Genomic DNA, 16,327 nt, shown 5'->3' on the forward strand with positions numbered 1-16,327 from the left:
GGAAGAGAAATCCTATTTTTAATTGAATTGAATTAAATCATCGTTCAATCATGAACTTGTTCTTGTTAAGCATCTATGCAATTTTCAGCTTATCATTTGGTAAGAAATTGTTAGACTTTTAATAAAATGTTAAAACTTTTAATGAAATCACTGTAAAACAAAAATATATTTTCTGAAAATCTCCTATCGTTTTTATATGATAATTTTTCTTCTGAAAATTTCGAACTCTTAATTCTGTATAAAGAGATTTTATGTATGAATATTTCAAAAATATTCAAGTTGGATTAAATTTTTCTTTTTAAGTCCATGCTGAAGAATTTTCTGAAAATGCAGAAGGTAAAATAGAAGTCAACATTTCTGAAAATCAAAGCAAAGATTTTCCTGAAATGGATGATCAGTCTGAGAAATCTTTAGAAATACAAGATATGGAAAATGCAGATTTTCAGGTAGAAAAGGAAAATATTCTCTCAAATGAAGTAAATTAAAATTTCCACAGGAACAAGAGTCGGTTAAAAGGCCAGATGATGTAGCTGAAACAATGCAAGCCGATGAAGATGACCAACAGTTAACAACTGATGAGGGGCAAATTGTTGCAGAAGCACCAAGTGAAAAACCGTTGTCCAGTAAAATATTCTTAATTGAAGCAAATAAATTAAATTGAATTAAATTAAATTAATACTGTCAATACAGGTGAATCAGAAGAATCATCTGATGAATCTGAGAAACACATCTACTCACCTGAAGACCACAGTGATAAAGAATCAACTGAACAATCAACAACTGAAGAAGATTTAATAAAAGCAGTTGAAGAGAATGAAGAAAAGCATGCAATTGAAAAAGGAAGCGATCAAAAAGAGGAGAGCAAAATAGAGGAAGAAAAAGTTGAAGAAAAAGCGTCTGAAGAAAATACAAAAGATGGAGATCGTGAAAATAATGATAATAATGATGTGCAAGAGCAGTCTGAATTAGATGAAACTTTTCACGACGCGTTGACAGATACTGATGATGACTTGGATTTGGAATTTCACGATGCTCTTTGTGGATCATCAGTAGATCCACCAAATGATTCTCAAGAAAAATTTCCTTGTCCCACTCCACGTCCAGTAGTTGCAAAATCTGGCAGTGAATTATACAATTTTCTAAAATCAAAAGCTTCTTCTATTTTTAGTGCAGCTGCAAATTTCTATAAAATTGCCGTCGACTATTTGTAAATGTTAATTCAATTTAAATTGTGAGAATAAAATAAGTAAAACTGAACAAGTTTTTTTCACGATTGAATAGAAAAAATATCATTATCAAAGAATTATTTATTGTAAAATTCTAAGTAATAAAAATTAAAAATTATGCAAATATATATTATTGTTTAGAGGTGTAATCAATTTCAACAAACAGTAAACGGTGAATGTTTCATATATATGCTTATTAGAAAAAGTATAACTTGACTTGTTGGTCTCTAAGAATAATCTCAAGTTGACTCTGTATCAAATTCATGTGAAGCATTTCAAAAAAAACAGTTGACAAAAAAACCTTTAAATCTTCTTCGACACAATTATAACATAATCTGAGTGAATTAATTTAAAGTTATTAGACTGTTTGAACAATTGCATAATTTTTAAAATATTTGCTTAAAGTTTAAAGTGATTTAAAGTTTGAACAATTCAAAATTAACAAACGGTATTAAAAATTCAGTAAGTGCATTCAGTGTGTAGAGGTGTATCGATACAGGACAGTCTTCTCGAATCATGGGAGGTGAAAAAGCAGCGGAACTTTTTTCCAAAGGCGATTTAGTGGATGATCGTTGGCAAATTATTGACGTAGTGGGAAAAGGAAATTTTGGAATAGTATATGAAGTTTACGATACCAAAAATAAAATCAATGAAGCAATGAAGGTACAAATTAATAAATTAATACAAATGCTTTATACATTGTTCTACAGGTTGAAGCGGCTGACCGAATGTTTCACACTTTAAAAGTCGAAGCGGCAGTATTGCAGAAGGCGAATGAGGAAAATTGCCGTCACACGTGCAAAGTTTATGGTGTAGGGCGAAAACCATCTTATTCTTTCATTGCAATGACCCTTGTTGGATCAAATCTTTTGATCCTAATGAAAAGAATAAGATGTGGATTGAATGAAAAACCCACGTTCAGCATAAGAACTTCTGTACATGTGGGCATTGAAGCGCTCGAAGCTATTGAAGATTTGCATCGTATTGGGTGTGTATTTTTCCCAACGATTCATTTGTGTAAATATGTTGGAAGTTGATGAATATTTCATGTGATGTTTTAGATTTCTTCATAGAGATATTAAGCCGCAGAATTTTGCTTGCGGGCTTGAACCTGAGCATCGCAAACTGTATATGTTAGATTTTGGGATGTGTCGCAATTATGTGAGAAAAGACGGAAGTATAAGGAAACCAAGAAACAAAGTTGGATTCAGAGGAACTTTTCTATACGCATCGCCGAACGCTTTGTTGGGAATGGAACAATCTCGACGCGATGACATTTGGTCATGGTATTTTACGCTTTTAGAAATTACTACTGGAACATTTCCATGGGGTGATTTCACCGTAACACCTACAGTATGTTTTATTAATTGATGCTATTTGGTTAGAACAAGTTTTTAATATTCTGCTTCTTTTTAGAAAGATAAACATAGGTATGCCTCGGATTTTGGAGTGATGAAAAGTGAATGCTGCGGTACTGCGCAACAAATGGCAGAAGGGGCGCCCAAGGAATTTATACCCATCGCAGACCATATTCTTTCACTGGAATATTACGATGCTCCAAATTATAGCTTCTTACATTCTTGCTTGAAAAACCTAATGGACCGTTTGAAAATCCAACCAGAACATGTGCTCGACTGGGAACCAGAAAGCGGAAAGCTCACACAAGTGGGGTCTGCAATTTCATACAGCACGGCTGTTGTAGACACTGAACACTTGAATAAAAGCAAATATCAATAATTTTTAATTTTTATTATTTATTATCCACTCTTAAACAGAAACTTCACTTTTCATTTCTTTAGAAATATTGTTCAACAAAATGTTATAGAAAAATATTGTATAAAATGAAATTAAATTAAATTGAAAACTTTAATTAGATTTCTTTATATGGCTATTCCAGCTTTTCAGAATATTATTTTTTCCCATATATCAAACTGAATCCATGTACCTTATTATATAATTATTATACGTATATTTATATTGGCGTCATGCAGTTCAGTGCTATGCGTTAATTTCTTTTTAATTTAATATCTTATTAATGTTCTTCCGGACGGAACGACACCAACTTCGTCGGTGTGATTTACCCATGGGCAAGTGCACAAAAGTCGCGGGTAGAGCAAGAAAAATGCCCGCGCACCGCCGCCAGATCGCTATCTCGGCGTCTGGCGGCAACGGGTCGGGGTCAGAGAGGTCCCCTTTGGCGCCCAGGATCGACCGTTGCTTAGACAAAAAGATGGAATTTCAAACAGCAAGTGTTTCAAACATCAAACACCAGGTGAAGCTAGTGAACCTGATTGCGTTTCAGGACTATCACACTGATCACCTCAGTTTGTAGTGATCTCTTGACATCTTTCCCCCTAAACGGAAGCCATTCACGACAAGCCCAACAACAATGGAGGTTGAAATTTTTTATTATAATGTGCTCCTGACCATCAACGTAATTAACCACACCACAGGTACCAAATGAAATCACCACACCCCACTACTGACTATACCCTCCACTGTCACATTACCACATACCGTTGATCTTTGAAATAAGCAACATAGAAGAAGAAGAAGAAAAAGCTGATTAATAAACGTTGATTAAAGCAGGCAGTAATTGCTCAACTTTTTTTTGAGCAGAGAATAACTCTCACTAGAAATGAATTCATCATTTTATTCATTCGTTCATTCACTGATCATTAAAATTTTATCATTTGAATTTGCAATTATGCTATCGTATTATGAATGTGTAACAACCCTTGCTCGACGATGGCGTTCCTCATTGCAGGTTCGGCCGTGGCAGACGTGGAGCCGCGGCCATAAAATCTCCCTCCCCTCCCACCGCGCCAAGTTCAAAGATGCCACCAGCGAGCTGGACCATCAAAGTGGCAGCGAGACAATGGACGGAGCGACCGAGGGTCGCTTCTTATATATAAATTTATATTATATTCTTTCTTATTTATATAACAAATTCATTAGTTGATTGATTATTAATGCATCAAAAAGTAGTTTTAGCAAATTATGTAATAATCTGATGAGCATCAAACCTGATTTTCACTTATGAAAACTTATCGTAATTTCTCGAGCAGAGATTTTTTAAAGGAAATGACGTTATGTGCAAAAATTTATTCAGCAACTTGCATTTATCTTTGTAAGCTTGACAAAGTTTGAAGTTATTGAAATCAACTTTCTGCAATGCATTTAATCAAAAATGAATTTCAAAAATTGTTAATGTTCCTAGAAAATTATCCCAATCTGCACTGAATTTTTTCCATTAAACATGCTGATACAAACTGTTTAATATTTCATAGTTATGCGTGCTTTGTGTTACTAGTTATGCAGTGTAACAGAATTTTCATATCAATTAAAAATTGTGACTTTCAAAAATTACAACAGCTTCGCTGATTCTTCAAAACATTTGCAACATGATGATATTTGGTTTCATTTTTGCTTTTAGGCTTTGACAAACAATTACAAATCCATAAATATAATTATGCATACTTGTGAAAATGATCAAACGTTGTCTGAAATATGCTGGTAAATAAGTGTTTTTTGTTTGTGAGTAATTTATTAATTTTATTTTCAAGGAAGCTGTACTTTTTGCTATTTCGTGTATTGTCAGTTTAGTGATTGTAAGCCGTTTGGTGTTGTTCGAAGTCATTTCATAAATTGTTCCACAATTGAAGTACATTAATTGAGTTTGTCGATTTATGTTATATTTTTCATTATTATGAGAATGGTGCTTTTGTAGGAAGCCAATTTGCCGAGTTGGAAAAGATTTTTTGAATTTTCGTCGTTCAACTGCGAAGGAAAAGCTTACATGTCGCCTTTTGACTTCATGCAATCTCTGACTAGCAAGACATCACCGGGTAAGAGTTGATTTGATGAAATTGAATATTTATCTTTAGCAGAACGGTTTTTGAAACTGTTGTTGATGATTTAAAAAATTATTCTTTATTAATTCAAATTTTGTTTCAACTGCAAGTTTTTATCAGATTGAATTGAAATTTAAGCTTAAGGAATTTTTGAATTGTTTCGATTGGTTTTCGATTGACGAGTACATCATTGATTCGATCGATGAGATGTTGTTTCACATGTTCAATTTTATTTTTTTAAACCAGTTATTAATTATGAATGAATTAGCATTGCTTGAGAAAAGAAGGAGAAAATTTAAAGTTTCTTTGAAAATTCAAAGCAAAATGATCAAGATATTATTCTTTGAAATTGTGTTCTTCAAATAATTTGTATTAATTTTATTGCATTTTATTATTTTTTTAATCTAAATTCAATATTCATTAAAATATGAACCGTCATGTATTTTCAATTTAGAAATTATTACAAGAAAAACATTAAATTGTCTAGAGGCATTACAACTGACAAAGGATACACCATCCGTCACATCGTCCAGTTGTACATTTTTTCGTGACGCAAATCATCACGGCTTAATATCCTATTTTGACTACTTGTTTTTGCTTTCGCTTCTATCCGGTAAAATTTATGAAAAGTTCATATCGCTAGTTAATTTAATTTAATTTTATTAATCAACCAGACTGAAAAGTTTTAATCGTAAAATAAATCATTCAGTGATGAAAATAAAATAATAGCTTCAAGAAAGAATTTAAATTATTTCTAATATTTGCATGCATATTTCATATTTACCGTGTAAAAATGTTCAAGTATAAATTTTGACAGTTCTTGCCTTTTCAAGAGCCAGAATCAAGATTTCGCATTGCTTTTGATTTATTTGACCAAAACAAGGATGGTAAGCTCGAGATGGATGAATTTTACAGGGTAAGCATTGCAACACCATTGTCAATTGTTGAACAAAATTGTTTGAAGTTTATATAGTAATTTTGAATGTATTTTTTAGATGGCCTCTGGAATTTTGCCAAAAAAGTTAAGGGAAAGTAATGGCTAACTTTTTTAGAAAATATTTTATATATTTAATATTGTTTTCATAACTGATGTAGATCACTATGAAAAAAATGCAACAAAACATGAGGTATTTTAAGTATAAATAAATTTTATTGCAAATTATTTATTAATTACTTTTATCTGTTTACAAAGTAATATTACTTAATATTAAAAAATGCAACTTAGTTTGACCCTTATCTACCCAATGTTTGCTAAATGGAACAAAACTTTGAAAGTACCTCGAACTGCCAACAGACCATTGATTCTATTTATATTTTTCCCATGAATTCTTGGCTGGTTTATTTATAAAAATATTTCATCACATTTATCTTTAAACATACCATTATGTTTTTATCTATCAATGAAATCAGCTAAAATTGACCTTTTGATTCCAATCTAATTCTTCGTTAATAATTTTACATGCCCCGTGCTTAACTATTTGTAAGGCACATATTCTTGTAGCTGAGACATTACTCTTTCTGCATATATATAGTACATGGTTAAACTCTTGCGTTTTGATATCAATAATTGATAAAGAACACTGATGTTCTATTTAGTGACCATTAGGCTGTTCTCGACATAAAAAGGCAGGTTAGGGGATATTGTCTACAACAGTGACTTAGACAATGATTTTGTGTGTAAACTGCTTTCTGGCTAAGTTTTGTCACACCCACCCTTCTGGCATGATTTGGAGCAGTTTCTCAGAAATATTTGAGTAACTGCTATGGTTATACCAAATTCAAATATTAAAATCTGTAAACTCTGGCATTGGAATGTAGTTGTTCTTGTGATTGATAGAACAACTGACAGAAATCAGCCTCTAAGATAAAGCTCTTATATACTAGTGCAAGACAGACCGTTGTTCAGTAGTATTTCGTTGCTTTTCATTCGCATCACGGTTTCTCTCGATTGATGATCTGTATTTGCAATGAAGCGGTTACGTAGTAGTAAAATGGAAAACCCGATGAAAGATGAAGCAGAAGCGTCTACCAGCCATGATGCATCAACATCTTCGTCAGTGGTCAACAATGATTTATCATGGTTATGACCTGCTGGTAAAACTTATCCGGATTGAAAATGAGAGCTATTGGAATTATCCGACCCTGCCGCAGCAATGGTGCTGACGCAGTGATATTAACGGACAAGCAACTAATGAAACAAAACCGAAGTGTTTTGGCTTTCGAAGTGATGGAAATATATATATATATATAGTTAAATGGCATGATAATGCCATCATCAAAATCGGAAGCAACCTCATGACACACACAGCCCCGTGCTCAGTGCGCAACGACGAGTGAAAAGTCAAAGAATAGGAAATACAAATGCCGAACATTGTAAGATCGTATAACACTGGTGTGGGAGGGGTTGATTATCTTGATAGACTAGCTGCTGCGTATCGTCCAACAATAAGAAGCAAAAAATGGTATTGGCCTTTGTTTATCAATGTGGTGGACATTGCTACAGTGGCTGCTTGGTGGATTCACTGCTTCGTAGAAGAAAGACCACACAGCCACTTAGAGCTCCGTCGACAAGTGGTCCTGAGCATGCTGCAGTCAGAACGAACAGCGACACCAAGAGTGGCATCAGGTTTCATGTCACAATTGCCTGACATCCGTTTCGATGGTGTAAACCATATTCTTGGTACAGGACCACAGGGACGTTGCAAAGTATGCAAACGAAATACCAAGAATATGTGCAGAAAATGCAACGTTCGACTACACGCGGAGCGAGGAAAGCAATGCTTTGAAATTTACCATCGTCAGAAATAAAATCTCCCATAAATCCTTACATGTCGACATTTGGCTACATATCACCAAAATTTACCTTTTCTGATCAATAAAAGCAATACTTTTACCGGTCAAGCATTTTTGTCGAGAACAGTCCAATGCTCATCAAATTGAACATGCCTAATTCCATAAGGAATACTGCCACAGATGTCTAACCTCAATATTTTCTTCATTAGATCCTATGAATGCATCACCAAGTTCTACAGCTCTTGTGCATGCACCAAAACATTTTGGGTAGATAAAGGTTAATTAATGTGTGCAGCAACAATTAATGTTTTTTTAAGATAAGTGATTACACGAAAGATGGATGTTCTATTTTCACGACACTTTCAAATCACTTTTTTGGATCTGATCACAAATCTACATTGAGCTATGTTGATTTCCATAGGTATGCTGTTGTGTTTGTTGATTGATTGATGCATGTTTTTCACATTTATGAAAATAATGATTTGCTTTTTATATAATGAATTTTGTATTTTCTTTATGAAAAAATATTATATTACAAATATATTTCAAAAATTCAAATATTTTTTGACTTAATAGAATATTAAAATTTTCAAATTATTTATTCGCCTCATTGTTTTTATTTTGAAGAATCTTACTCGTTTTTACTATGCATATTTTTCGCTGCAATTCATGTGTAGTGTTTTTCAATTGTATTTTAATAAGTAGTATTAAAATTATTATTTAGGTTCATTCGAAATTTTCAAATTGAAGTTTGGGAATTTCAATTCATGACATTTTCAACATCAAAAAAAGATTTAACTGAACTAGAATTTGCGAAAATGATTTATTCATATATGTATTTGCCTCTTCATCATCAGGAACAGTTTTTCAAACGTCTTGAAGCAAAATCCCATTTAAATTTAGTAATAAATTTTAATTTTTATTAATATGTATATTGTTTACTTTCATTTTAATATTGTTATTTCAGTTAAATCGAATATCATTTGAAGAAGTATGCAAATTTTTCACTCTGTTAAACAATTTGAATAATTTTTCTTACGCTTTGCATTTGTGCAACTTGTCCAATGATCTTTTGACTCACGGTATGTGATTGATTTAAGCTTATGTTACAAGTTCATAGTGTTTTTTAAAATTTCTTTCTGAATTTTTTAGCGGAATTTCAGCGAGCAGTGAACGCCAGTTGTGGCTTCAAATTCCAGCCGAATGTTGTTTCTTCAATTTTCAACGTTTTCAGTGCTGACAATAATGGAAAATTAAGCGTTAATGAACTCATTTCCATGCTACAAAATTGCCGACAATCATTCATTTTCAAAGTAACATTTCATTATATTAAAAGCATAATTGTTAGTCATTCAAATTATAAATAACATATTTAATTTTTGTTTTAGTTTTAGCAAAATAATATGAAATCAGTTGTTTTTGCTTTTAAATTTGTTTCTAGGAGCCGGCACAGTCGCATACATTGTTGGATAATTATAAGCAATGTGTAAGAAGCAAAATTATGCAATCATTATCATCATTCAAGTAAAAAATGCCATTCAACTGCTGGTTGTTCCAAAGTAGTACAATTGTTGTTCTTTTTAATGAGTACTCATTGACTGAGTTTAATTTTCAATATAGAAAAACACAAATTTACACACTTTCAAATTTGTTACGTGAAATGATTTACATAAGTGAATATTAAATATTGATTTATTTTTTTATTATTGTTATTTTACAATGAATAAACAGTAAATAAAAGATAGAAGCAACAAATGAAAAATAGACAGCAAAGGAGAAAATAAAACAAAAAATTTACAGTATGAAAAAAATAATACTCAAGCTTAAATATGGAAATGTGAGAAAATTTTTTTAAATAATTTTTTTTATTGTTCATGTAAATTATATTGATTTGTTATGGCCATGTGTGCTTCAGTATGGAAGTTTTGCAAAGGTTGCAAGATTTTGAACAAACTTTTTGCATGAATTCGGCATTTCTATCATTGCACATACCCCAGTTGGCGTATTGGTTGCAACGTTTTGCAAACCCTTCACTGTCGGTGCAACGTTTTTCTTGTTGTCGATTTTGGTTGCGGTGGTGTTGTTCTTCCACTGGTTCATCTTCTAATTCGGAGTTACTGTTGACCGCATCGTCGTAGTCGTTGGATGCAGTTGCAGAATCGGCAGACGAACATTTGTTGCAAGATTTCGCGCATGTTGCAGCCATGAAATGCAAATATCCGACCCGATTGCAGAAGCCCGTTTCACTCCACTTTTTGCAGTGACCATTCAGATCTTCGCAATGAGTCGGTGGTGCTGTCGATTTGACTTCGGGATCGGGATCCCCTTGACACCAGTTGCAAGCTTTGCGGCAATTTTTACGCATGAATTCCGTATTGGATGTGCAATGGTTCATCCACTTCCACAAGTAGCATTCCCAGCGCTTGTTGTCGCAGTTCACTTCGACGACAGGTCTGGCCGTTGTGACCGGCAGGGTGGTGGTTGTGATCGACGGACGCGGTCTTGCAGACGTGTAACGTCCACTGTTGGTCAGCCAATTTTCGTCACAGTCGTACAGCTTGTTCAGCTTGAGCAAATCCGACTCGCTGAATCCTCTCCTCTGCCCCATCAGTTCGCCACCAGGCTTCAGTGCGTGAATTGTGCGCTGGCCGTTGCGACTGAACGCGTATGGACCGTAATGCATGATGCTCCCGTAGTCGTAGCCAACGCCCAGCGTGTCCATTGACCGGTAGTCATATTTCTGGAATTGATCCTCATTGTAAGGGACAATATTCTTCCATATTATTTGTATATATTGATCACGATCAGTTCGACTTTGTTCGTGAAAAAAACCAGCAGTGTGCATCAACTCGTGTATTATAATACCATGCTGCAAAAATTACAATTTATCAGAATTAGCAAAATTTAGAACGAAAAACCATTTTATTAACAAACAAATTATCAAATTTATTTATTTCTCTTCTCATGTTTGTTTGTAGTTGAAAAAATTAACTTAAATTTTTGAAACGAAACCTCTTTGATCAATGGAAAAAGCCTTCTTTTTGGATAATGTATTATTACCAGTTTTTCCACATAGCAAAAGCGGACTACTTGCTCTAATAATCTGTTTAATGGGTCAAAGTTTCTACCTATACGTGTATACGTAATTTTGTCGTTAGCTACAGCAGAGCTTGCTGTGAAACGCGTATGCCTGGCTGAATTGGGTTAGAAGCACAAAGCGAAATTTATTTTCCTCTTTACCCATTCAACTCTTTCATTTAACCTAAAATTACTCTCACCAATCTGAATTAAGTGGAGGGGGGGTATGTACGTCATCTTTTGTTGTAATTTGAAAAAAAGGAATACTTTTTTTTGCTTTGCCTTCCTATTATATTCGACAGAGAAATATTGAATTTCAAAATTTTAATTATTTCATTTGTAAACCTTGAATATTTTTTTCAAAGTTTATAAAATTCATACACAATGACTGAAACTATTATATTATTCTGTTAAATTAATTTTGAAAAAAATTAATTGTCCTTGACAATCAGAAATTGGAATTATTGCAAATGTTAAAAAAAGAATAAAAATGTGAAATTAGATTAAAATAAAATGTAAATTTAAAATCTTAATTGTTGTAATTTAATTGTCGATCAACTATTTTAGTGGAACAATTGAAAAAAGTTGTTTTTCACAAGTTTTCCGCCAAAGACGATCACCACAGTCGAGCAAATAAGTGAAATTTGAAAGAAAAAAAAAGCATTTACATATTTAAACATGCATAATTTAAATAATATCTTACTTCCATACAACCAGCATCCAAAGACAGCGGCTGTTCTCCACCTATTCGACCAACCATTGAAAAGCATCCGTCAACAGGTTCAATGTAGACGTAGTCACGATGCTTGTCCTTATCTCGAGGAACAAAACGGAGGCAGGTCTTCTTGTGAAAATCGTCCATGGCTTTGGCGATAACTTTCCTACTGTACATACCGTAACGGCTGGATAAAACGTACGGTATGGAACGATCACGCCAACGATGCCAACTATCCCGCACTGCGCTGTGGGCGACACCTGTTGGATTGCGCTGAAACGACTGTTGGTTTGAGCCGGCAAAGCCGGCAATGTCGCCTTCGAATTTTCCCGCCTTCAACAGCGGATCTTCGGGAACGTTGAATCCCAACTTGCGAAGATCCACATCTTCGACGAAGAAATTGTCCGCAAAATCGTCCACATCCAAACTTGTTTTGTAATCTGGCTCATCTGAACGGATTATCTGAAAAAAGAGATGAAGCATGCTATTTATTATTTAAAAAAATAAACCGCAAAATATGCAAAACCGTCCATTGAACTTTATCCAAAATTTCCCACCGTTTTACATGCACGTATTGTTCAAAAAGTTTGAAGAGCAGAAAATGTATTGCATGTTATTTTATTAAAATGTTTGCTGAAATACTTCAAAAATGAAGCAATTTTTATAAAGTCGAACACTAGAAATTAACAGTGAACTGTGTGATAATTAATAATTATGCAGTTAATGTTGAAAATTGATCATCAATAACAACAAATAAATAAGCTTGCAAATATTGCCCAATTGTTATTATACAAAGCCACTTGTGAAGTTGAAATTCAAATTTAACAAATAGATCAGCAATGAATTGCCGCTATTTGACAAAAACAAGACGACATTTGTTGCATTAAAAATGTATAACCGTGATGAAATAATGAAAATTTCAAAATTCATCATTGCTAGCGACAACTGCGACTTTTTGTTTCTTGAAATTTCAATTAATTAGCTTGCCAAAAACAGTTGCTAAATTTATTCTCAAATGATAAAATGATCGCATTTGCAGCACAACGTGATGGAAAAGGCCAAATGTTGTATCATATGATTCATTTATGTATATATATACAGCTTGCTATTTGAATGTTTTGCTGCTTTTTGAATTTAAAAATAAAATTTTCCTCATCATGGCACATGCCCATTTTACAATGAACAATAATAATTAAAATGAATGTTGAAAATTAAAAATATGCACCAAAAAAATTGCATTTCAAAAATTAATATTAAAAAAATTGAATAATAAGGATAATAAACAAATAAGAAAAAAAATTTCATTTCATTACATATATATATATATATATATATATATATATATCACAATTTAAACATGGTAAAATTAAAAAAGAAAAGAAAGCCATACACGAAGTTATTCAATAAAAAATAACTATGCATATATTTATTTAAATTTTGAAGTAAACTTTTATTTAAATAAACCGAATCAATTAATCACTGGTGAAAAATCTTTTTTTCAAGATTAAACATTTTCTTATTTGCTTTTGAAGCATTTTACTTATATAATAAATATGATTATATGGTTTGTTTATATTACATTATAAATATATGTATATGTATTTGTAAAAAGTTGAGCAACTTAATGTCTTCAAGTAACAGAAGAAATATTTTTAATGAAGCATATTTAATTCTCATTTCTGAATAATATTAATAATGAACAAAATGTTTCTGCATCTTTAGTAATCTGAGTCATCTGCACACTGCAAGAATCTATCATTGTAAATTGATTTAAATAAAAATAAATGAAAACTCTTAATTTCTACCAGTGATCATGTGTGTGCGTGTGTGTGTTAGAGTGAAATTGCTGCATATTAGTCATGTAATATTAAAATAATTACACATTGAATTTCTTTCAAGATCCCGTCAAAATAAGAGGGGGAAGTGCAAAATAAGCACTTGTTAGTTAAAGGAAAATGAAATAAATTATTGCAATTTATCAGGTTATTCATTTGAAATGGATGATTCATTCATATTTATGATATTCTTCACGCTCACTTCAACTAAACATAACATACCACAAGTAAATGGTGATTAGTCATAAAAATTGAATTTTTCACTAGAATACAAAAGGAAGAAGAAAATCTTTTAACATTTGCTTATTTTTTAATACGAATCATCATTTTTGAAAGTTCTTCTTATTCAATACTTCAAAATTTACGACGCCTTAAAAATAATATGAATCATTTTATAGTTTGTTTGTTTATTTATTTAGGCGTTGTAATTATTGTTGAATTGAATGAAAGATCATTCCTCTGAAGTAAATTCTTTTTGTAAAAAAATTTTTAATAAAAATAAAGTTCATTTAATATTAAAAAAAATTTAAACTATTAATATGTATGTGAAAGTTGAAAATTTTTGGCAATTATGTGAAATTGAAGTGTACAATTTGCCGTAAAAATGTTGAGAAATAGATTACTGAATAAATTATATTTTCAAGAAGAAATATTTCAAGAAAGAGAAAAAGAAAATACATGCAACAAAGTGAAGTGAAATTTTCATGAAAATGTATATTTTCCAAGAGAAAAAGAGAAGAAAATTTTTCTTAATAAATGTAAAATTAAAAAAGAAGAGAAAAAAAGTTAGCATTTATAAATAACAAAATAAGATATAAAATAGTTGCAGTACTTACATCTTCAGGGGTAAGTTTTATGGCATAAGTTTGATAATGATGCGCAGGCAAAAGAAGAAGAAGAAGAAGATGAAGAAGAACCAACCGGATAACAATGAATGCCGTTGAAAAGTTGGATTTAAATATTCTTTCGCAAAGCATATCTGTCGGATTTAATGCGAACAAAATTAGTGAATGGATAATTGATGAATTTTAATTTAAATAAATATGATGGTCGAATAAATGAAGAAGAAGAAGATAGAGGGGGGAGAGAGAGTGAGAGAGGGTATGTGTATGTGCTTTCGTGTGTGCTGTTTTTTTCCAGAAGGAAAAAGTTTAAAACTTCAACAAGCAACGACGGCAGCTTTCAGACAAACTGACTGACGTCGGTCTGGGTAGACGACGCATTAGTGTCTTTCTCTTTCTCTCTTCTCTGATGTGCATGTACGTATGCACGTGGTAGGGGTGTTGGGGGTGCACGGAATGCGCTTTCTTGCCATTCAAAGCGACACCATGGGGGAAATTTGCTCACCAGGGGGCGCCACCGTCGAACTAACTGGAAAATGGCTGTTGCTAGGGTGGCTTTGAAATGATGCCTGCACCACAAAGGGCCAAAAATGTTTTCAGGCTAGTTTTGCATAATTCTGAACAGAAACTCGACCGAGAAACTGAAATTAAATAAAAAAAACAACAAAGAAATAAAAAGGAAAATGGAAGTAAAAAAGCAAGCAATGGAAAAGGCTGGGTGAAAAGTAAGAAGCAAAGAAAACCATACTCAGACGCTGATTATGATGAAGACAAAAAAATGTATGAATAAACAATATTTGAAAAGAAAAATATTTAAAAATAAAAATTGACAATTTTAATTTCAATAATTAATAATAATATTGATGATAATAATTGAATTGGCTCAAATGGATCAAAAATGATGCTATTTCTGAAATTTGGATGTCCTCGTTATTGTGGGCAAACTGGTTCAAGCGAAGATTCTCAACGTCCTCTCTTGTGTTTTACTTTTCATTAAACTTTTTTTCTTCCACTTCCGTCAGTTGAAAATTTTAAAAATAATTTTAAATAAAGTTATTCAAAAAAAATGAAAAAGTAAAATAGTTTATTAAAATCAATTCAACTAAACAATTTAAACTTTACACAAAGCAATAGCATATTTTTTTTTCTATCAATGCAAAACGTTGTTTTTCGATTCAGTTCTTTTTTTTTGCTGTTGTTTCATTTTAAATTTAAATCAGTCAACAAAATGTTTACGCACATTTATTTTTTAAAATAACTTTATCGACGAATAAGTTTGAATGAAATTAATAATTCCATTTCACAACATCACTCACTCTCACTCATTGCAAGCATATGTTTAATGATTGGAAAAAAGAAAAAATAAATATTTCATTTTGATTAGTTTGACATTTGCCATGAAATCTGAGCAAAAATGAATAATAATTTTATTTTATAATTGTTATGCTAAAGTTTCTATTTCTTATTGATCAAAATATTTAATGGTTTTACCGGTGAATAGAATGAACAAACGTGCAAAAATTTTACAAAAGAATTTTCAATTTCAAAATGAAAAAAAATTCATTTTAAACTTCCAACAGCTGAACTGAAAGTAGTAAAATTTTATTTAAAATTCTTTGACGCTTTCAATTCTAACTGCAAAGTAAATGTTAATAGCTAAATTTTATGTTAAACAATTCGCATTTCAATAAACACGCAGCATTTCATTTATCGAGAAAGCAATTTTCATACAATTATCTTAAACATATTAAATGACGGAATATCTCAACGGCTATTTTTATTTATAATGGACAGAAATGTCACATTTCTTTCTTCAATGCATTAAACTTTTTTTAACTTTTTATTTTTCAAATTATGTAAATTAAATCAAATAACGTATAAAAGGATTTACATTTACTTTACATCGAAAAACTTCAAGCTGCATTAACAACTGACAAATAAAAAAGTCATCACAATTGTACTTGATTATTTTACAAAAATTGTA

General features: G+C 31.9%; 5 protein-coding genes across 5 annotated transcripts; 3 read left to right on the top strand and 2 right to left on the bottom strand.

Annotated features, from left to right (window-relative positions):
• Positions 1-327: 327 nt before the first annotated feature.
• Tsp_06549 (Tau-tubulin kinase 1) lies at positions 328-2,935 on the top strand. The gene is made up of 8 exons (XM_003378505.1): positions 328-336; positions 497-623; positions 955-1,103; positions 1,710-1,889; positions 1,937-2,214; positions 2,288-2,579; positions 2,643-2,891; positions 2,915-2,935. Exons 1-8 carry the CDS (start codon positions 328-330, stop codon positions 2,933-2,935), a joined length of 1,305 nt encoding a protein of 434 aa, XP_003378553.1.
• Positions 2,936-3,933: 998 nt separating this feature from the next.
• Positions 3,934-6,123, top strand: Tsp_06548 (putative EF-hand domain-containing family member A2). The gene is made up of 6 exons (XM_003378506.1): positions 3,934-4,123; positions 4,793-4,890; positions 4,957-5,074; positions 5,568-5,722; positions 5,898-5,996; positions 6,076-6,123. Exons 1-6 carry the CDS (start codon positions 3,934-3,936, stop codon positions 6,121-6,123), a joined length of 708 nt encoding a protein of 235 aa, XP_003378554.1.
• A 1,476-nt stretch (positions 6,124-7,599) lies between these two features.
• On the bottom strand, positions 7,600-7,918 carry Tsp_06547 (conserved hypothetical protein). The gene is given in 2 exon segments (XM_003378507.1): positions 7,600-7,860; positions 7,874-7,918. The coding sequence occupies 2 exon segments, from the start codon at positions 7,916-7,918 to the stop codon at positions 7,600-7,602; spliced, it is 306 nt and encodes a 101-aa protein (XP_003378555.1).
• A 169-nt stretch (positions 7,919-8,087) lies between these two features.
• On the top strand, positions 8,088-9,401 carry Tsp_06546 (conserved hypothetical protein). Its single transcript, XM_003378508.1, has 5 exons — positions 8,088-8,140; positions 8,598-8,775; positions 8,841-8,955; positions 9,026-9,132; positions 9,315-9,401. Exons 1-5 carry the CDS (start codon positions 8,088-8,090, stop codon positions 9,399-9,401), a joined length of 540 nt encoding a protein of 179 aa, XP_003378556.1.
• Positions 9,402-9,767: 366 nt separating this feature from the next.
• On the bottom strand, positions 9,768-12,199 carry Tsp_06545 (zinc metalloproteinase nas-4). Its single transcript, XM_003378509.1, has 5 exons — positions 12,176-12,199; positions 11,655-12,128; positions 11,297-11,339; positions 10,934-11,067; positions 9,768-10,742 (listed from the first exon to the last, which is right to left on the bottom strand). The coding sequence occupies exons 1-5, from the start codon at positions 12,197-12,199 to the stop codon at positions 9,768-9,770; spliced, it is 1,650 nt and encodes a 549-aa protein (XP_003378557.1).
• Between the last annotated feature and the right edge of the window lie 4,128 nt (positions 12,200-16,327).

This window comes from Trichinella spiralis, assembly GCF_000181795.1.
Source record: "Trichinella spiralis strain ISS 195 chromosome Unknown Scfld4, whole genome shotgun sequence".
Taxonomy (NCBI): Eukaryota; Metazoa; Nematoda; class Enoplea; order Trichinellida; family Trichinellidae; genus Trichinella; species Trichinella spiralis.